General features: G+C 41.3%; 1 protein-coding gene across 1 annotated transcript in view; it reads left to right on the top strand.

Moving 5' to 3' along the window:
- Positions 1-267: 267 nt before the first annotated feature.
- IFT122 (intraflagellar transport 122) overlaps positions 268-21,580 on the top strand; it is a gene marked incomplete at its 5' end in the record, with an annotated part of 23,308 nt that continues 1,995 nt past the window's right edge. The window contains 17 exons of the mRNA XM_010019554.1: positions 268-406; positions 1,207-1,409; positions 1,900-2,037; positions 2,770-2,934; positions 3,766-3,963; positions 5,507-5,647; positions 7,405-7,458; positions 9,618-9,779; positions 12,125-12,291; positions 13,130-13,301; positions 14,379-14,481; positions 16,008-16,148; positions 17,161-17,258; positions 18,103-18,203; positions 19,376-19,541; positions 20,511-20,622; positions 21,045-21,173. Coding sequence (XP_010017856.1) covers positions 268-406; positions 1,207-1,409; positions 1,900-2,037; positions 2,770-2,934; positions 3,766-3,963; positions 5,507-5,647; positions 7,405-7,458; positions 9,618-9,779; positions 12,125-12,291; positions 13,130-13,301; positions 14,379-14,481; positions 16,008-16,148; positions 17,161-17,258; positions 18,103-18,203; positions 19,376-19,541; positions 20,511-20,622; positions 21,045-21,173 — 2,389 coding nt within the window. The remainder of the gene's footprint in view (positions 407-1,206; positions 1,410-1,899; positions 2,038-2,769; positions 2,935-3,765; positions 3,964-5,506; positions 5,648-7,404; positions 7,459-9,617; positions 9,780-12,124; positions 12,292-13,129; positions 13,302-14,378; positions 14,482-16,007; positions 16,149-17,160; positions 17,259-18,102; positions 18,204-19,375; positions 19,542-20,510; positions 20,623-21,044; positions 21,174-21,580) is intronic.

Consider the following 21,580-nt stretch of genomic DNA (forward strand, 5'->3'; position numbering starts at 1 on the left):
CCCGCCAAAACACAACCAAAACCCAAACACAATAGAACTGAACCAAACCCCACCCTCTCAGCATGGTGGTCTTCATGGCCTGTGAGGAGGTCAGTCCTCCTCCTGTGTTGCACTTTCACCACTGTTTAAGTACCAGTAGGCTGCAGTTGGTATTGATCTATACATTATGCAGGAAAAGGAACATAATGTTCATATAAAAACTACACATTTTGCCAATTCTCACCTACATGTACCAATTAACTAAAATTATTTTCTTCTTGTGTGCAGGCAGTAGGGTGCCAGGATGGAACAATATCCTTCTATCAGTTGATTTTCAGCACTGTTCATGGCCTTTATAAAGATCGCTATGCTTACAGAGACAGCATGACCGATGTTATTGTCCAGCACCTCATCACTGAACAAAAAGGTAATTCCACACTTGCAGTCAGGCCAAAGCTTCTCCCTCATTCTGTTTTGTTTTAATTAATTGAATGCTCCAACCCTGGCAGTGTTCCAGGCCAGGTTGGACAGAGCCTTGGGTGACATAGTTTAGTGTGTGGTATCCCTGCCCATGGCAGGGGGGTTGGAACTAGATGATCTTAAGGTCCTTTCCAACTGAAACCATTCTATGATTCTATGAATACCCATCCATTTGGAATATATGCTGCATGTACCAGACAGATTGTTGTCACTTTGACAGTAAAACTGAGGAATACTGTTTGCAGGATGACAGTGCAAACTTGGATTCTGGAGCATCAGCGCTGACAAGCTTAATGAGATATACGGGGATTTGAAAGGACAGTGGGAGGGGCAGAGGCTTTTAAGATAAGGTTTTAATCTCTGTGAAGGAGATAACGATACTGTACATCATATTTAGCTTTTTTTTTTTTCCCCCCCTCCCTTACTTGCTGCCTCAAGGATTTGTGCTAGTTTTGTTTCTTCATATCTATGGCTTTTTTATGGCAAGGTGTCAAAGTATGGCACCAGAATGTGCTGTTGACAAATAATTAAGAATGATAAATTGTGATGCAGATAGAAGATTACATAGATGTATAACAACAGACTTCTCTGAGCAGGAATCTGCTTTTAATTTTAAAGGTGCTTTAGAAAGATTCAGCTTTAATGTATCAGTAATTTTTCTGATTTCTGTATCTATTATTTTCATTTCAGTCTGTACTGTATTGTTTTTGTGGGTTTTGTTTTGTTTTTTTGTTTGTTTGTTTCTAGTTAGAATAAAAGGCAAAGAGCTTGTAAAGAAAATTGCGATCTACAAAAACAGATTAGCAATCCAGATGCCAGAGAAAATCTTGATTTACGAGTTATGCTCAGATGATTCTTCAGATATGTATTACCGGGTGAAGGAGAAGATAGCAAAAAAGTTCGAGTGCAACTTGCTGGTTGTGTGTTCAGAGCACATTATTTTGTGCCAGGTATGTGCCTGACAACCTAAAGTCATCTTGGGGTGCCTTCAGGCTCTAGGGAAGCTGTCCCAAATGCTGGTACTGCATGGTCTGTGTCAGCTTTTCCCCAGGGCACCACTGTGCAGTGCTATTGCAGTGTGCAGTGCTGGCGTGCTCTGAGCAGGAGCTGTGGCACACACAGGCAGCTCTGCTGCAGCAAAACTCTCTAGCACATAATCTGGGGAACTTTGGAGTGGGAGTGAACTACAAGAAACGGGGGTGGGGAAGGTGATGTTTTTTTGTTCATAGCACTGGAAAACCTTAAATAATTCACCCTGCTAAACTGACTATTTGAGTTTATGATTTTTCTATGTAAAAGTAGGCACAAATGCTACTATGGGTATAATGTGTGTGTGTATATATATATATGTATATCATATCTAGTATAGTATAGGTAGCAAAGACTCAAGGTTTTTATCTTTACCTTCATGCAGTGTTTTGTGTGTTACTGTGTCTTTAGGAGAAAAGACTGCAGTGTCTCTCCTTTAGAGGCATTAAAGAACGAGAATGGCTGATGGAATCTCTCATTCGTTATATTAAAGTAATTGGAGGACCACCAGGAAGAGAAGGTCTCTTAGTTGGTCTAAAGAATGGTCAGGTAACACATAACATCTTGTGTGTGTCTTTTCACTGCAAATAAAATCTGCTCTGTGTTCTCAAGGGAAGGTCTTGGGAGCAGCATGCTCTGGAATTCCATTTGACAGTCTCATCTTGTGATTAAAACCTAATTTCTTTTATCGTTCACATTCTCTGGCTGTAAAATTCATACAAGCATACTTAACTTTGTCTAAAGCCCGTAAGTTGTTAGGAACAACTGACAAAAATGGAGTTCTTGGTGAGATGAGAGCGGGTTTGTCTTTGGGGGGGTTGGAAGAGGGTATGTACACTTCTGCTGACCTTTGGGAATGTGTGGGTGCTCCGGGGGTGACACTGGTGTCTCTTCCACAAGCCAGTTTGCAACTGAAAATTTCAAACTGGAGCCCTGAGGTAGTTATACAGAGAACAGGGACAGAGAGGAAGTTGGGATCCCCTGTCTTCTGTACCTGTGCTGTATATTCCTGTGGTATTGCATTAGTGTAATTGTTTAACTAGTGGAGCATTAAAAGAAACCAGGATGTATAGCCTATCCTTTATCTGTATAGGCTTGCAACCCAGAGTACGTTGTGGAAGCAAGTCTTCTTGACTTTCCACTGGAAGCATTTCCTTAATATAATGCAGTTCATCTCTGAAAAGAAATGCAGTTGCACACTTTAAACAGCACTGAAGTTGGTAGAAACAAAACTTTTAGAAACAAAAGTGGAAGGACTGACTCTGGTTCACACATGTCTAGATTCTGAAGATCTTTGTTGACAATGCGTTCGCGATTGTACTGCTGAAGCAATCCACGGCTGTGCGCTGCCTGGATATGAGCGCGTCCCGCAACAAGCTGGCAGTGGTGGATGAGAACGATACCTGCCTGGTGTATGACATTCACACCAAGGAGCTGTTGTTTCAGGTAAAATTCAAACTGAAATAAAAGGGGGTATTGGGCGAGCAGGAAGTGGTTTGGAGCACAGAACATCCCAAAAGTGTTGCTGTGCAGAAGTTATGTAACTGTCACAAGCCATTATTCACATGTTGTAGCATTTAATTGTGATCTATTTCACTATTGAAACTACCCTTTTAGAGGTGGTGGATAAGGAATTAGAAGACAGGAGATGTATGTGAGCAACAGCTGAATAAAGGGCACTTAAGCATGTGACCTTTTCAGTTTAATTTAGCACTCTGTCCTGATTCCCACTGAAGCATTACAGTTAATGATCATTTTGGCTTTATCATAAGTATGAACAGCATTAAAGCCTAAACCTCATTTTGTTGTGTATGCCCCGAGTATAAAATGAATAATGATAATTCTCTCTCTACTGCAATTTTGCAGTCAGAGACTCTAAGGGCTCACTTATTAATGTTGGTGAAGTATTTTTAGGGAAAGCATGAAGTGCTACAAAGACAGGGTCTGGAACTTTCTTTTTGTAACAGACAGAAAAATGGTCAACTGAATGTGCTAGCTAACTAACAGTGTATTATTGTGGAATTTGATATAATGTTCTACAGTTTGATAGTATAGATCATTAGTAAATACAAACCGAACGCAAGACAATTACAGCTGTTTATTAAAATGTAAAATAAGTCCCTGTAAATCAGGCTTTAGAATATTACACATGTAAATAATAACTGTGTGTGTACACATCCAGGCTATAAGAGGTCAAACCTTCTGGCTGAAGGATGTCTGTTTCTTAGGAAAGATGTGACTGCGCATGTGGTAATCATCAGTTCTTTTGCTTGGTAGGAGCCCAATGCGAACAGTGTGGCTTGGAATACACAGTGTGAGGATATGCTTTGCTTTTCTGGAGGGGGTTACCTCAATATCAAAGCTAGTAACTTCCCTGTCTATCAGCAAAAACTTCAAGGCTTTGTTGTGGGTTACAACGGCTCCAAGATCTTCTGTCTTCATGGTTTTTCTATGTCAGCTGTTGAAGTTCCGCAGGTAATCCTTTAATCTCATTAAGTGCTGCTTTACATTTCATAAACATCAATGTTTAAGAAGTGAAGAAGCTTTTCTGAGATTTACTCATATTCCATTACCAAAGTGATTGCAGTTCACACTTTCTTCATTGTTATTTAAATTATATTGCATGATCCAAATGATATTTTTATTTGGCATTAATTAAGCTAACTTCCTTTTTGCTCTTGTTGATCATGTTCCTAATTCTCCCTTCCCACTTGCAAATGCACATAATCTAAAAGCAAAGGTGAAGATATTGTATGGGTGTTACCTCTGCCTGTATTTTTACAGTAGTCTCTCTATATAACTTTTCTCAAGTTGTAATTTTGTGTCTTACTATCACTTCACCTAGATGTGTTTAGGCAACATTTAAGCTGTATGTTTGAATATATACTATGTGGTTAGTCTTGACATTGTAAATTTAGAGATTGCCTTCCACAGAAGGCCATTTTCTGCATTATGGGAAGCACTGGAAGAGTCTAAACCAGCCCAAGAAACAAAACAAAAAAAAGAAAAGGAAAAAAGGTTGTGCCTTGTGCAATCAGGTGTGGCAGGACTTGAAATGGAGGCAATGGAGGAGCAGAAGTGCCTTGTGCTTTTGTTCACACCATTGTTCCAGGCGCCTGCCTGCCCTGCTGCAGCACTGTGCAGGTCCTTGGTTAGGCACTGAGCTGTCCAGTGTGGCCCAGAGCCATGGATCAGCCAGGCCTGGCACACTCCGCCTGCTTTGGCATGCTATAGGCAATAGTATGCCACACGATTCCTGGGAAGCATCACTGAGGCAGCTTTTGGAGGGAGGGAGGACCAAAAAGCTACACAATTTTCAGATAAATTAATAAAAATAACAGAAATGAATCTGCATATACTGCCCTTGGGTGCCAGCTCAGAGTTACAGGCAGTCTCCTTGGTCACTCAGAGGGCTCAAGCTGCAAGATCATGAGCCTCGGTCTGTCTGTGGCAGTTTGTCTCTTTTGTTTGTTTCTAGGGCAGTCCTCGAGGTCAGTGTCTTTTGGGCTTAGCAATCACAGTCTTGGTAAAACTGCTTTGTCACCAGGGTTGGCACAGCAGGGGTACTTCCTCATGATACCTCTTCCTGCTGTGTCTGAGTATTTCCAAGGTGCTTCACACCAAGCTGTTGTGTTCCTTCTCATGCTTTTAGCTTCAAGAACAAACTACCCCCTCCTTTGCTCTGCTTCCATAGCATTAAAAAACCCCAGCTCTTTGTACATGATATTTAGCATGTACAATGCAGAGAAGAATTCACATTCTTAACTACTTCCTAATATGCAAGGAACTGAAGATTTCAAGATGGATGAGTTTGGAATATAATTAACCCAGCTTGTCTAAAGATTGAGTAGTAATCACCCCAGAATGTTGTCTATTATACAAACCTCATACCTTTATTCTCTGTGGAGCTTGTAATGCTTGTGATTAGAATATTGTTTTTTTTCCCAATTATGTAAGAATTTCACTAATACACCTCAGTATTGTTTTCTAACATGTGTATTTCAATGGAAATCCCCAGTCCGCACCCATGTATCAATACCTGGAACGAAAAATGTTTAAAGCAGCCTATCAGATCGCATGTTTAGGAGTGACTGATACTGACTGGAAAGAACTGGCCATGGAAGCCTTGGAAGGGCTGGAGTTTGAAACTGCTAAAAAGGTAAAGCAGTTATTTACTTAGCAGAAAGCTATTTTATTTTTTTTTATTTTTTTGGGGAGAGATATATAACCATATATATGGTTATGTGTGTACATATATATATATAGTGTATGTGTATGATGTATGTTTTATGGCTGGAGTACAAAGTGGGGTTCCTCGGTTACAATCTTGCTTGTCTTTAGCATGTATGTTATTACACATACCAAAGAATAAGAATGTTGGTTCATTACATATGACTGGGATCTTGAGACGAGGTTTTAAACTGAAATCTAATTTATGTCTCTAGATAAGTGCCATGTTCTGAATCAGAGTGTTAAATGCGAAGAAAATGGTTTCTTTCATCTAATGCTGGAAGATGCGTTAATGACTTTGAGGGAGAGAGAAGTGGGGGGATGTTCAGTAGTGCTGCTGACCACCGGGTGGCACCACAGAACGCCTCGGCTGACTCCCCCCTTCTCCAGTGCTGGGAACTTGCAGGTTTCCCCTATTTTCCTCTAGTATTTAGTATAACCTCCTTTCAGATGTGGAGCTTTCATATTCTAGCTACACGTTAATGTTATCTGAAGGCAATGATGATGTAATGTCATTGTTTTAGTCATTTTCTTTCTGGAATGCCTTGGTTTGGGGAGTGGTCCGTAAATGGGCATATACTGGAGAATGGAGTCTTCTCCAGCATGAAATACTTCCCTATTTTTGTTCACCACCTTTTCTTAAATAAGAAGGGGTGAACTGAATTCAGTATCATGAATATGGTATGAAAAACAAAACATTCTAAAAATATGCAGGGGGTGGCCTATAACAACAGGCACCTTTTAATAACTGATTTTTTAAAAAGGAAACTAAACACTTTTTCTTTTTTTTTCTTTTTCTTAAGTGGAGGCATCAGAATAATTCAGTTTCATGGATGGCCTTATGCAAATAGATATTCTTGAAAAGAAGTTTTCAGTGCCTCCTTGGGATTTCAAAGTACTGCCCTCGTAGAATTAGAGCGGATTAATTTGAACAAAAGCAGCTTCTTGACATTAAAGGCTCTCCTAGCTCCTAGTCCAATCTGGTGTAAGCACAATGTGCTGTGCTCTCTCAGGCATTAGTTTGGTTGGAAGTCTTGAACGTGCAGTCTAAAGAGTTAAATTTCTGGGGTTTGATGCATGTCAAGAGTAAGTGCTAAGCTGCTGCAGCTCACACATGACTTTGCCACTTGAGACTTTGGGTTGCATGTTTATCTCCATTTGCAAAAGATATTACACTGCCTAGCAGTACTTGTCTCTTACCTCTTCTTATTTCCCTTCTTCTCCCTGAGCCACTTCCATACTGGGTGTTCAGAATGGTATAAAAGCTCTAAGCACATGCAGTATGCTTTGGGACTGCCATCAATTATACATTCTACCTTGTAATAGTTTCTTTAGATTTTCTTTGCATGCGTCGTGCCTCGCATCAAAATGGAAAAGCTATAAAATAGCCAGAATGAAAATAGGTAATATTATAAATGACTTTTTGTATTTCTTGGGGGACTGACACGTGCACCTACTAGTCCCTGCCTTTGCTGTTTATTTTCAGTGCTAAGCTGTTTGGTCTTATTTACTGTGATGTCTCAGGGCCGCAGTTGTTGTGAGAGCCCCTCGGGTTAGGGACTGCACAGACGCAAAGCCCAGCATGTTTCTGTCTGGCCTGTTGCATGATGACAGTGGATTTATGCATAACAATATTTTGATTCTTCTGGCTTTCAAGTCAATTTCTTTCATTCTTCTTTTCAATAGGCATTTACCAGAGTACGAGACCTTCGATATTTAGAGTTGATCAGCAGTATAGAGGTAAGGGAGTGTAAAAGACTGCACGTATCCTTACACTGAGTGCTGTGCCAAAGTCAGTGCTTTGTATTTTGGAGGGAGAATTGTTGAGACAGTGCTTCTGACTGTTGGAGATGTGTTTTAGAGTGAAAAATCCCAATGAGCAGAGGTGAAACAAATCTCAGTCATAGGGCTGTGAAACATCACAGGGAAAAAATGGGGGTGTGGGATGAGAACTTCTGAAACTATCTTCGGGAAAACTGGGAAACATTCAATATTCAATTAATAATTGGTAGAATACTACTGTGCTACCAGAGCTTAGTACTGCATACTTCATAAACATGAGTTAATTAAGCCTTTCCTTACCCCCTGGAAGTAGGTAATTATTATTATCTCCTTTTTGCAGAGACAGAAACAGGCCCAGAGAAGTAAAATGACAAACTCAAGGTCTCATGACAAGTCTGTGACAACTGGAAATAGAATTTGGGATTCTTTACTTCCATACTGTGCTCTAATCACTAGTTCTTAACTCTTTTCACACTTCTTGATAGAAATTCACTAGACAATAACTGTCTGTCATGAGCATATTAAAAGACATGGTATCACCCTTGTCCTTCTGCAAAGACTGCATGATAATGCTTACTTTAAAGATCAGTGTTGAGATGGCATAAAAGGAATTCCTCATTCTCATGATAATTAGATTTACACCTTCTCTGAAAGAATACATTCCTTGTCTTCTAGTTCTGCAGAGCTGTCCTGGTTATGTCAAAATGACAGTTGGCTGCAATTGACTGTTCTAACATGGGACAAAGTTTTGTGTTGCCTTTAAAGGGTAGCTAGGTAGAGGAGAGCATTCTCTTGCTACTGCAAACCTTTCTTTTCCACATATGCTTCTCTAGATCTGTGTCTATGGAGGATATTCTGGATTTGTCATGTATTCTATTTAATGAGAAAGATTCCCTTTGACTTACTTTCAGACTTGAAAATGCTCCTCCTGAAGTAAGAGTTCTACGTCATTGCTTACTCTTGCTTGTGGTGTATTGGGTTCCTCCTGAGGCTTGTAAGGGTGTAACTAAGCACACATGTTCCGTTGATGTGATGGTTTTCTCTCAGTAATGACACACTTTTTTTCTAGTTGATGACAGCAGGATACATAACTGCCAGATCTCTGTGTCTGGAAAGATCCTGTGAAGTCTTTAAAAATCGGTGTAACAATTCCTTTGATTATTCTTGTAACAAAGCTTTTAAAGGGAATGTTCAGTACCCATTCAGTATCAGCCTAGTCAGTGAGTGTGACCAGAGGAGCTATGGCTGAGTCTCCTTTGGCAGCAGAGAATTGAATTTGTATGCTCGTGGAATGCTTTCCCTCCTCTTGTGCAGTTTTCCTTAAATTCAGTTCGCATCTACGTATTTCCATATGAGGTGGGATAATAGTAGTAATAGTCTTATCCAAAGCAGGGAGTAATGTGTTTACAAGAGACAGGATAAAGCATACATATTAAAACACACACACACGGCACTGGTCCCTTGAAGCCAGTGTGCCCCTGTGGGTCTGGTTCACATGGGGGGTTTTCCCACGGCACTGCACATGTGCTGCCTCTGTGGTCCCTTCCCAGGCAGGCAGGCAGCAGCCCCCGTTAGCAGGAGGGCATGTGCCGCTGCTGCCTGCCCAACATCACCAGTTCATGCATGGGGGGATGGCAGCGGGGCCTTTCCTGATTCAGAGGCAGGTTAACAGACTTTCCAACTCTGCTTATGGCTACCAGTTACTGTCATGTTTGTCATCCCACTGTCATAGTGTTAATTCAGACAAATGATATGCAAGTGAGCTTCTCCAGGAGAAAAGAAGGAACCCATCAGACGCTGTCTTTAAAATAGCAGAGCGTAATGATAGCATGTGTTCATTTTCCTGTATGAAATCAAGAGAAGTGGTTTTTCATCACTTTGGTTTGTATAGTGACATTTAATTTTGCTCTTCCTAATTTTAATTAAGAAGGGATGTAATCCTTTAATTATAAATTCACCAGAAATGTAGGAGCAGCATAATTATGATACCCTGTTACTGGTTTTCATTAACAGTTAAAATCTAAGCCTGAAAATCTAATTCCTCAATGGGTATTTCGCACCTAGATCCTGATCATCTAGACTGTTTTCTACATCTCTGCTGTACTTCGTTTTTCCAGGAGCAGAAGAAGCTTGGAGAGAACAACAACGAGCTGTTCCTAGCAGATGTTTATGCCTACCAGGGAAAATTCCACGAGGCAGCGAAGTTGTACAGGAAGAGTGGACATGAAAACCTCGCTCTCGAGATGTACTCTGACCTGCGCATGTTTGACCACGCAAAGGTAATGGTCTGCAACTGAATATTTAAATGCAGAAATATTAACGTGCCTGTAACTGCTTTTGAAGAGGGATGCTAGCAAAGGATCTAACCTAGTATATTTTTTACTAGAGAATTTTCTTCCAATGATTCGATATGTGTTGGCCTTTTGTTTTATTTTTTTAAACTCTGTTTCCATGTAGAAGTAAATTGAATATGGATTTTAAAAACGATGTTTTGATATGCTGGTAAGAAAGCATTACATGACTTTTAAGTCCTCCATGGTGTTTTCTTATCAGAATGCCTGAGAATGCATGCACTGTTTAGTCTCATTTGTCATTTGTCAGAACCTTATTCTGCCCAATACAGGGCAAAGACTTGACTGTGACATGCATTTAAGCTGTTCTAGCAGAGATTCCACAAACTGGGCCACAGAGAGATCTTTTTCTTCCAAGAGCTTAATATAAATACTTTGGAGCTTTGCTGATGTAAGTCTGACTTCCACTATTTTTGGTTGATGACTCTTTGCTAGCTTCAGTGTTTTGGCTCCTCTTGAACATAAATGTAATTCATAGATGAAAATTTTCCCATAAGTCTTCATAAGGCTCTTGTAAGTCTTGGCTGTAGTCATGTCTATATTTAACTAGCAGAGAGCAAAAGGTCTTGTGTCCCTATCCTTGAGAGTAACTCCATGCAGAGGAAATTAAAGGTACTTTACAGCAGATGAAGGAAGCTTCTTGTGCACAATACATGGAAGGATATGTAAAACCCCCTGTGTGCCAGTTATGTTTCCAAGGAAAGATGGGGGGTGGTTGGGGGGGGGTGTTGTTTTTAATGCTTCCACAACTATGCAAAGGTACCCTTATGGAACCTGATTCCTGGTGCTGGACATTGATTAGCTCTGGCTGGAGAGTCCAGACTGGTGGCAGAGGTCAGGAAGTCCACTGATACCTGTTCATTGGCTTGTTATTGCAGTATCAGATCCCAGACTACTGAGAACTCACAAAACCTCTTTATCCTTTAAAGGAGTGGAGCTTGATTTTGGACTTACTTCGGTGACCTAAGCTGGAAAACAAGTTGTGTCAAAGATGTCGTTTAACTTGTTCTTTCACTTTGGTTTTTCATGTTCAAGGATTAACATGACATCTTTATAGAATGAGGGCTGTGTGGCAGCAGATAGTGCTAGAGCAAAACCTTGTGTGGAGCTCCCTGAAGAGCTGACAGGGATGGGGAACAGTTCTGTACCTGCTGACTGGCTGTAGCAGGGAGACTGCTGCATTGTGGTCCTGGAACAGATCTGTCCTGTGTGGGAGCTTTTTGTGGGTTTTTTTTGCCCGTTTGTTGGGGTTCTTTTGTGTTTTAAACCTCAATCAGAATTTACCAGAAACACAGTAGATAAAGTAATTTTCCACTCTCTTCTCACCTTTCCATTTCTCCGCTGTTCTCATTTTTCACTTGCTGGAAGCTGCTTTAATGGGCAGTAGCCTGTTCTGTGAACAGACAGAATTGCCCTAAATCCAGCTTCTGCTGTTGAACTACTGGGGTTTTTTTTCCTGGCGCCTGAGGACAGCACATGTGAACCAAATGGTGCCAAGGCTTTGGTATTGGCATGGGAAGCTGAACAAGCTGCTAGAATGGTCACCACAGCATCCAGGGCTGGTGCTCGTGTTCCCTGCAGAAGTCCAAGCGGTAGTTGAGTCACTGTCACTTCTGAGCAGCTGTCGTTCCATCCTTGTAAAAGAACTTCTTTGATACAGTCTGATATAATTATCAAGTATCTTTGCAGAAAACAAAATTTCAGCCTTTAATTGATCTGTGGCTGGGCATCCTGATGCTGACATTGGATGAAGTGGGTATACTGCTGTTAACTAAGCATGGGGTAGGGCTGGGTCAATCTTTGGGGCTGAGGAGATACCTTCTTGGCTTGCAAAAGAAAATCTGTGCTTGGAATTGGTCTGTTATGGGTTTTGAGATGAACAGTGTTTTGTTTTGGAAAGGCATGTTCCTGAAAAGCATGCAGAAATGACAGTTTGTACCCACTTCAACAGGCTCAACAGAGTGAGCTTTCCAAGGAATCAAGTGGGGACGTACTTCCTGCCTCGTCCTTCTCCCGGCCCTTTCAGAATCTCCACTTTTTTTTCTTAAATTGAAAGCTATCTAAGTGGGAGACTTGCCATTGCTTCCTACCAAACACTGAGCCTTGACGATTGGCTGCTGAAGGCTGGATCAGTTCATGCTGTGCTGTGTGCAGTCTTGCTTTTCTTAGGAGGCATAAAGACATTCATTAAAAAAGCTTTTATTTTAGAGTCTCAGCTGTGACCATGTTTGTGAGCAGAAGGTAATGCAAACTTCTGTATTGCACTGTTGCAGGATTTCCTGGGATCTGGAGACCCCAAAGACACAAAGATACTCATAAAAAAACAAGCAGACTGGGCCAAGAATATCAATGAACCCAAAGCAGCAGTGGAGATGTACCTCTCTGCAGGCGAGCACATGAAGGCTATAGAAATCAGTGGGGACCACGGCTGGGTTGATATGTAGGTTCTAGTTCCATGTGAGAGATAATATAGAATAAAGCTTCCAATAGTTGTTACGAGTTCTGCATAATTTTAAAATAAGACAAAACTTGTTTGCTGTGTGCTTTGTTTATATCAAATTGAGTACTTGAAGCACATCTACAATTAAAAATGTTTTAAAGTTACATATGTTTAGATGGTAAGGACATAAATACGTAATGAAAGCAAATGCATTGCAACAGGAAAGGATCTGAAGAGGTTCATCTGTAGTATGAGGCTGTCTTCTAAAATATGCATGCCTTTTCAGAGTAATCACCACAGCAGCTCTTACATGCAATAGCCTATTTCTGCTGGTTTAAGCTGTTAAGGATGATCACCTCGTGGGTAGAGAAGACAATTGGAGCACAGAATCTCCTTGATTTGCAGTAGGTGACGCTGGGTTGTTTGCTGAGTTGCCTGAGATCTTGGACAGGTCACTTGGCCTTCCTTTGCCTCAGCTGTGCTGTGTGGTACGACTGTTGGTCAGCAGCCTTTTCTTAGGTTAGGGAGGAGGCGTGTCCCATGTCACTTAGTCATGTAGGACCTACTTCCTCCATCTTCATGACTGTGCAGAGTCCGAGACGTGGAGTTGCACGTATAAGTGAAGGTTGAAGGAATGGGGTTTGAGTTTGTGAAAGGAAAAATAAGAATTTGGAATGTTTGCTGAAAACTGCTTAAACAGCATTGCATGGTGCTACTGCTATGCTGTTTATTAAATAATAACTGATTAAAGGTGACGTTAATAATATAAACAATAGTTAATAATTAAAAGGCAAACCAAGGCAGAACATGAACATCTGCTTCTTTTTACTGGGTCCAGGTTAATTGAAATTGCTCGAAAACTGGATAAAGCTGAGCGTGAGCCTTTGTTGAAGTGTGCCTTCTATTTTAAGAAACTTGCTAATCCTGACTATGCAGCAGAAACCTACATGAAGGTTGGTGACCTGAAAGCATTGGTCCATCTCCACGTGGAGACTCACCACTGGGAAGAAGTAAGAGTGGCCTTGATTCCTCTGCTTATAGTTGCTGGCTGCAAGAAGGGGAGACAAGCGTCTGGCTCCCCCAGCACCGTAGTGAAGGGAGCAGCAGGCAGGGAGGAGGGAGGCTTCTGTGAATGGGATTCAGAGTATTTAAGTTAATTTTCATGCCAGTGTTTGTTCATTGGTGGGTTTGGTTTTTGCTTTTGTTTTTCTAGTTGTTCAGTTTCCTGGCTGAATAGTTGGTCTCACATCTGAGCACCTATTTTGCCTGTGAGTTACCGTTGCCCACTTCCTGTGATAATCTATGGGATGCTTCTAGCCCACTAGAAAGAATAAGTAGTAATTGTATCATGGGAAAGTCTGCTTCAAACTGTGGTGTTTATGATTTGGACATACCTGACACGTGATTTAGATCTGATGAAGGTGTCGGGTGTTGCTGTGGACCCCACTCTATAACTGGATTTATGCTTCTGATTAGATAAAGTTTGGACTTCAGTGGGTTTTCCCATAAAGCCCTGGGTCTGCTGGTACCACCCCCCTCGCAGAGTGGGTCACCATTCATTTTCTTCATGTTTCTTCACGTGAAGATTCTGTAGGTCTGGTTTCTTAAGGAAATGTTTCGAAAGTGCTGCTGGAATTGACAACCCCCCTCCCCAGTTATACGGGTGCGTTGGAAAATTGTAGACTTGGCCCTTTCCTCACTAGTTCATGAGTTCAGGAAGTGGATCTGAACTGCGTTTATAGTGTGAGGTCCATTGCTTTAGAAGATCCAGTCTGTAAAAATAAAAATATTTGCCTCTTGCTGTGAAATCCGCTACATTCCCTAGATGAGCACTTTCAAGCTCCCCTGTTTCCATAACCAGACTGTGAGTGCGCTTCGCTTCTCTTCTTTTGTTGGTGATTGCTTTTATTTTAAAATACATTAGTTTCAGATGGGAGAAAATCTGGATTGCACTCTCAATTCTCTGTGTGTATTTTTATGTGAGTTTACCTAGAGCTAAAGGATTGATTGATTCCATGGAACATTATAAACCCTTTAACTGTTTAAACCATGACGTATTCTAAAAATGAATTTGTTGTTTACCTCAGGCATGTGCTTTGTGTGAAAAGCACCCTGAATTCAAAGATGATGTCTGTGTCCCTTATGCTCAGTGGCTAGCAGAGAACGATAGATTTGAAGAAGCCCAAAAAGGTGAGATTGTCACTGACGGGTCACTGATCACTCGAAATCTGCTCCATACTTGCCTGGTACAGAACATGCAGTCTCTGCCTAGAGAGTTCCTTACCACTGAGATTCAAAACCAAATAAAATCCATGTTTTCATATCGGTCTTAAGGTAGCAGGAAGTCTCCTTATTTAATAAGAAAATGTGATGGATCTGTCAAAAATGATGGCATCTAAGTACAGGTCCAGATTTTCCATCTCATGTATCTGAGTGTGGCAAGTGGCAACAGTATTTGGCATATAATCTGAGCTGTCTTTATTAGCAGTTTTATAATAATAGAATTAAAAATACAGTGACTGCCTTAAAAACCTGTGTGGGAAGCCTGGGTTTACTTTATATTTAGGTAACGTTTGGTTTGTACAAGTAGCATTTTCCTATTTCTTTAAGAATTTGTCTGGTTTTGTAGGCTTACAAAGTCACTTTTAAAGACAACTGTCAACCTTCCATCATGTGGACAGGCTTCACATTTAATTCGTAAACCGTTCCAGGGATGAGGAGATGTTGAAGCAAACTCCGTGTAGAGCTAGTGTGTTTTTAGTCTGGTTCCTCTTCTCAGGTGCAGCTCCATGTGAGTGTTGCATCTGCTGTTCCCAGAGCCAGCGCAGATCCAAGAGTAGAACTGCATTTGCTTCTAAGGGCCAAGGCAGTGAACGTGCCAGGCATGGTCTGAACTAGCTTGTGTGTTTCAGCACCAGAGCTGTGAGCCCCTGGCTTTAGGGCGGTCTGGTAGCTTGCACATAGAACTCTGAATACAGGCCTATGGTTCCCAGTTTGTTCCACAGAGCACTGGGCTGCTGCAGCTCAGCAAATATAAATGCTGCAGAACTGGGTGAGCTTGAGATCACCGTGGAGCTACATTAGAATTTGTAATAGCTGAGCTAGCTGAAGTCAGGAGGCAGTTGTGATGTGGGGTATGTTCTGGAGGGTTGGTTCTCCCCATCCCCATTACCCTGTGTGCAGACTCTGCCAAATGTCTCGCTCTTACCAAATGAGAATTCAGGATCTTACTTTATACTGGCTGCTGAGCATCAGATAAAGAAATGCTGTTAATAAATGATAGAAGGACATAATAAATGCTGTACTCTTTCAAAATATACAGAGTTACAAGCCAGAGCACTAACTTCAAGCGTTAATTTATTGTAGCTTTGAATGAAGTTGTAATTTGCAGTGTCGAGATTGCTCGTACAGAGATCTAATCATGGTAGCATTTCTGCTATTTCTGTATTTAAAAAAAGCAACCAGCATTGTACGAAACCCATGAGCTTGAGAGCTGCGGAGACAGTGCAAAAGCCACAAAATAGCTACAGATGTTTCTCATGTTCCATTAGCATCGCTGCTTTCAAGGAGAAAAATACCAGCGTATAATCCTTTTTATCCTGCCCTGGATAGACTATGCGATACTGGCTGAATAGACTGCTCTTAATTTAAAAACATTAATTTCAGTTAATTGATATAATCACACTGTAAAATCCTCTGTTTGGGCTCCCTGGTAGCGTTCCACAAGGCCGGCAGGCAGCGCGAGGCGGCGCAGGTGCTGGAGCAGCTGACACGGAACGCCGTGCTGGAGAGCCGCTTCAACGATGCCGCCTATTATTACTGGATGCTTTCCATGCAGTGTTTAGATATAGCCCAAGGTAAGTAACTGAAAGGAAGTTTCTGTTCTTCTTGTTACCTCCTTGTGCGTGTAGAGAAACAATTACTGTATTGTGGTAGCACTGCTGTGACTGCCTCACTGTTGTGTGGCTTTGTTTTGGTTTTTTAATGTGTGTGTCACTCTGGCTTGTGCTATTTCTGTAGTCTTTTGGTTTTCCCATGTGCTCATTTAAAACAAATAAGCCAAACAGCAACAGCAGCATGCATAGGCCTCCTGAGCGCAAGTCCGGATTGTGTCTCCTGGGACTGTGTACCCTGAGGTACCTTCCCACAGCACACCTTATCTAGGGACATGGTTGCAGGGTGAATGTACTAGTAAATCCAAGATGATTTGGGAGTGCAGAATACATGTGGTATTTGAACAGAGGTTGGAGAGGTACTTTACAAATTATTTCTGCCAGCGATAAAACTGCCTGTTCTTTAGCTATTCTCTTGTCTTCTGAATGTATTTCACTGAGAGAAAGGTGCAGCCAGTAACAGGTGAAATTTAGTAATAATTAACACATGAGACTGATAACACTGCCTTTGGCCTGGTGCCGTAAGTACCTTTCATTTTTTAGTTCAGTTGTTGCATGCTAGTGTGGAGCTGGTACCCCTCAGGTATTCTGTAGAGATGCAAATGTTTCCAAATGGCTTAGTAGTGTATTTAGTATTTATGAAACAAATGTTTATTTATAAAGTCTGTAGTTATGGATGAGGTTTCCAGTGATGCAGACCTGCTATTTTCTCCTTTAACTAAGCTGTAGCCTCTAGCTATGTTAAAACTATCACCCCAACTGTTCTGTGCTTTACCATGCTTACTTTAGACCAGAAATTTGCTCAGAAAAATGGCAAGTCTGTACGATGTGTGGTTTGTGCAGGGAGGTGGGACACACATGAGTTGGTACCTGTCTCTCTCAGAAGTGCTGGCACCTGAACCATAATACGCTGTTGTCCAGCTGACTCTCACAGACTCCTCTTGGAGACTTACACTGATGCCTTTGCCTCCTGCAGAGAATGAACAGCAGAAGACTGAAATGTTGCAGAAGTTTCATCACTTCCAGCATTTGGCAGAAGTTTACCATGCCTATCATGCTATCCACAGATACACTGTAAGACATTTGCTTTAGAGGCTCTGTGTTTGTTTCCTGGGCATTCTTCTTTAGGGAGTCCAGAAATAGCTAGGAATAATGAATGACTTTTCAGGCAATTAAATATTGAGTGTAGATTAGTGATAGTGTATAGTAACTTACTTAGTTCTTTAACTTTATTTTATTATACAGCCTTCTGCTGTGCTGCACAGGAACTTCTGTTGTCTTAGTTCCTAAAGCCTGCAGTGCAGTTTAGCAGATCTGGGCTTGTCTCATGTGGGCAGATGAGATGATGATGACTGACTTCCACTCCCAGCCCTTTTTTGCTGGGGGTGGAAATCCATTTGGTTCTACAGTGACCTGAACCTCTAGACCTACACAGGCTACATAATGTGTGCAAACTACTCCAAAATGATAAGCAGTCATGAGTGAGGTGCTCCTGCTACTTCCAGCAGTTACAGTAATGTTGCTGATACTGTTGGTAAAAATGCCCCTTGTGTAAAACATTAAGAACACTTGATCTGTGCTCTTGCCCAAGAGCTGATGCTGTGCTGTGGAGGTCTTTACTGGTCAGACTACTTCAGACCTGACAGTTATGGAGACCCCATGCTGCTGGCCAGTCTGCCCTCAGTTTGAAATAGCCTGTTAAAGATTCTGGTTCAGCTACATGGATCTCCTTCTCTCTTTTTCTGCATGAGGTTTGGTGATAAAGACGCAAAATCCACTTGCTATGTTCTGTCAGTACCTCTTCTTTTTACAACTGTATGAAGAAATACAGTACTTAAGATGCCCAGTGCAGGGGTGCTTAGTGATGTGAGTTGGTTTTCCAGCTTAAAAATACATGTCTGTATTTTTAATACTGCAGGAGGAGCCATTCAGTTCCCACTTGCCTGAAACCCTCTTCAATATTTCCAGGTTCCTGCTGCACAGCTTAACAAAGGAGACTCCTTTGGGGATCTCAAAAGTGTATCCTTCCAATACAGAACAAAATCTAGAAGTTATCTTGTGAGAGACATGAAAGAAATAATTGATGTTTATCCACAATACAGAGATTTCCTGCAGGATATCTTCAGTTTCAGCTGTTGGCTATAGTTCATGGAAACTGGCTTTTGTCCCTAAGGAAATAATCAGCATCTTCAAACTGTTGTGTGTTTAACTGCACTGCCTTTTTTTTATTTTATTTTTTTAATAGTTTTGGAGAGCTGTACCTATCACCTAACGTGATTCTCAAACCACCCACCCAGGCTGGTGTATCACCTTTGTCAGAGAAGCAAGTTCTAGGATACCAGTCATTGCAACAGGATGTTGGCTCTGAATCTTGACAGTGTTGTTGCAAGGAGACTGAACTGAGACAGGAGGAGGGGGGAAAACCAGGAGCTTTTGCTTCCCCTGAGGCTGGTATCGCTGTGTAGTGTCTGTCAAGCTCACATTTGCACAGCTTTGTTACTGCATATTGCATCTCTGGAGAGCACTTCAGAAACGGTCTGTGTGAGCCCCATGGAAAGCCACCTGTCTGTAAAAGATGGCAAGAAGGGTCACTGGATGCCATGGGCAGGCCAGTTTTCCTTGGTTGCGCTCTGTTTCTGGTTTTGGATGGGATGTTAGCTTTCCTTTTCATAACCTCCTCACTTATGAAAGGCTTTATGAAAGATTGTATATTTGTAACATGCCCTGTGATCAGTAACTTTCCAAATAGCAGTTATCATTACACACAGATGAAGGGGAAAGATAACCTGTGGTCAATGGCGTGCAGCATGTGCTTTAATTCCAGTAAGATCATGGGTATTTAGTTGGTGTCACTGGGGTTACTGGTGCTGTTGAGGTATTTATTTATTTAGGCTGGGGGGAAATCCGTTCACCCTAAAACTACTGAAATTTTGTAAATGGAGCCAGCATATTCAACCAAAGCAGTGTTTATGGAGGGTCAGCTCCTTACCTTGCTAATAAGGTAAGGAGCATTTAGATAGTCCTTTGATAGTCCTTTCATTCTTGTTTTTAAATGGAGCTATGTAAGTGGATTTCTCCTGTTCCAAGCACCGGTGCTGGCTGTGCTTCATTGCACAACTGCTATGATCAGAAAGAGTACTGCAGTTTTTCCTATATGCTGTTTTAATTTTTATTCCTTAATTAAGTTATAGCAATACATTATTTGCCCTGGCAAAACAGAGTAAAGCTCTTGGTGCATACAAACTGGCTCGTCATGCCTATGACAAGTTACAGGGACTGCAGATCCCAGCTAGGTTCCAGAAATCAATTGAGTTGGGCAGCCTGACAATCCGATCCAAGCCATTCCATGACAGTGAAGTAAGTTGTAATGTGTTTCGTGTTAATCGTTAATATGTGGCCTCGTCCAAGCATCTGAGTTGCTGTATGCACAAAAAAAGTCTGAAATATATTAAGCATAGCTCTGCAATATAATTATATTTTTGCTGGAAACAGTCCTTTTATTGTTGTTCTTCAGGTCTGACTTCCTTTTGCTCCTGAGAACAAATTAAAATCAGCCCTTTCTTTATGGCAGCTTCCATCCTCCCTCTCCTGTCTGGCATCTACCTTCCTCTCTGCCTATTAATTCTTTCGAGCCTTTTCTCTCTGATCCACATGCAATTACTCCACACTCTTGGTCTCTGTCTCCAGCTGGAGGTCACTTTCATTTGTCCCACTCCTGGCACTCCTCCCCTCCTTCCCTTATCCCTTGAATAACCTTCCTTCCTTCAGTCTTATTTTAACACCTTTTCTTCTTTAACTGAAGCCTGACTTTCTGCAGTGTTCTATAAAGCCATGTCTCCTGGAGTACTTGGTAAAAATAAATTGTATTGTGCAAGAGAACATGCACCTAGCCACCTGAAATAATAGAAACACAATCTTAAGAACTGTCTAGAATAACTCTGCTCTTGGAGGAGCAGTGAATTAATTGAAGAACTTAAATTTGACCAAACCTTAGAGCAAAAAACTTTGCTTTGGCAACCTTCTCTTTGACTTCTTTCATCACTGTGTATTTGATGCAGAATTCTGCTTCTGAGATTGCAAAGGCAAGGTGACAATTCAGTTGTTACAGTGGTGGATATGGCTATTTTTAATGTGAAAACTTGCTGTTTTATTAAAAAGGGGAAGTGTTTTCAGATGTTGAGGGATCTGATTTCACAGCAGCATTTCTCCAGATTAATGATGATGTATCAGAGTTGTTAAGCCTAAGGAACCCATATTTAATTGAAAACAGAGTTCAGGATATGCTGATTTGTTTATGATCACTGTGCTCTGTATGTGTCTTTGCAGGAGCTTGTGCCCTTGTGTTACAGGTGCTCTACCAACAACCCTTTGATGAATAACCTGGGGAATGTCTGTGTTAACTGCAGGCAGCCTTTTGTCTTCTCCGCTTCCTCCTACGGTGTGTTGGGTTATCACATGTGGTTGTGCTTTTCAAGTAGATAAATGTTAACTGAACAGAGTTGGCTAGTGCTTAATTTGTTCTCTGCAATGTTAGTTGGACAAGCAGATCTTCCCTTTTAATGTTAGATTCGACTATGTGGCTGCCTCTTGTCCCAGGGATTGCTGTATTTCATTGCAGGACAGCAACAACAGTTAAGCATTGGTCTGCTGTGAGACACTGCATGTGTGAAGTGTTTCATTAACACAGATGCAATCCTTTGGGAAGTTGAGGGGGTTTTGTTTGGTTTATTGTCTTTAACTTGCTTCATAAGAACATGTGGGCAGAGCACCACCATCGTAGAAGCCAGGGGTGTTCATCTCTGAATGAGCACAGTGTCTTCTGGGAGGCACTGTGAACTCTTGCTTTTCATACCTCTTTAGAAGTGCTGCACCTGGTTGAGTTCTATTTGGAAGATGGCATCACAGATGAAGAAGCTGTAGCTATCATTGATCTTGAAGCTCCAAGATTGAATAAAAGAGAGAATAAAGGGCAAGAGATTATGAGTGACAGTATCCTTTTGGTTAAGATTGGTTTCCAGTCCTTTTCTTAGGGGGCAAAAAACCAACTATTTTGAATTCATTTTTCTCCCTTGGGTTTAAAACTTTCTTTTTGTCAGATGACTGATGTGAGTGCAATTACATTGTGTAATTCCCTCTTCAAGTTAGTACAACCACCAAAGAGATGTTTGAACTAAACCTAGTATTTCATAAAGCTTTTTCATCAGGATGATTTGTTTCTAATTGTGTGAACTATTTTTTTTGAACAATGGAATGCCAAGCTTTACCTGTTCTAGCTGCTTTCTGTGAAGAATGGGGAGAATCTCAAGTGTGTTAATTACTCCAGTAACAGCTCGTTTCAGAGGCTGCCTTCTCTTAGCCCAGGGAAGCCAGCATGGACTTCCTTTGTTACCATTCCT

The sequence above is a fragment of the Nestor notabilis genome, unplaced genomic scaffold (genome assembly GCF_000696875.1).
Source record: "Nestor notabilis isolate BGI_N333 unplaced genomic scaffold, ASM69687v1 scaffold15318, whole genome shotgun sequence".
In the NCBI taxonomy this organism is placed as follows: Eukaryota; Metazoa; Chordata; class Aves; order Psittaciformes; family Psittacidae; genus Nestor; species Nestor notabilis.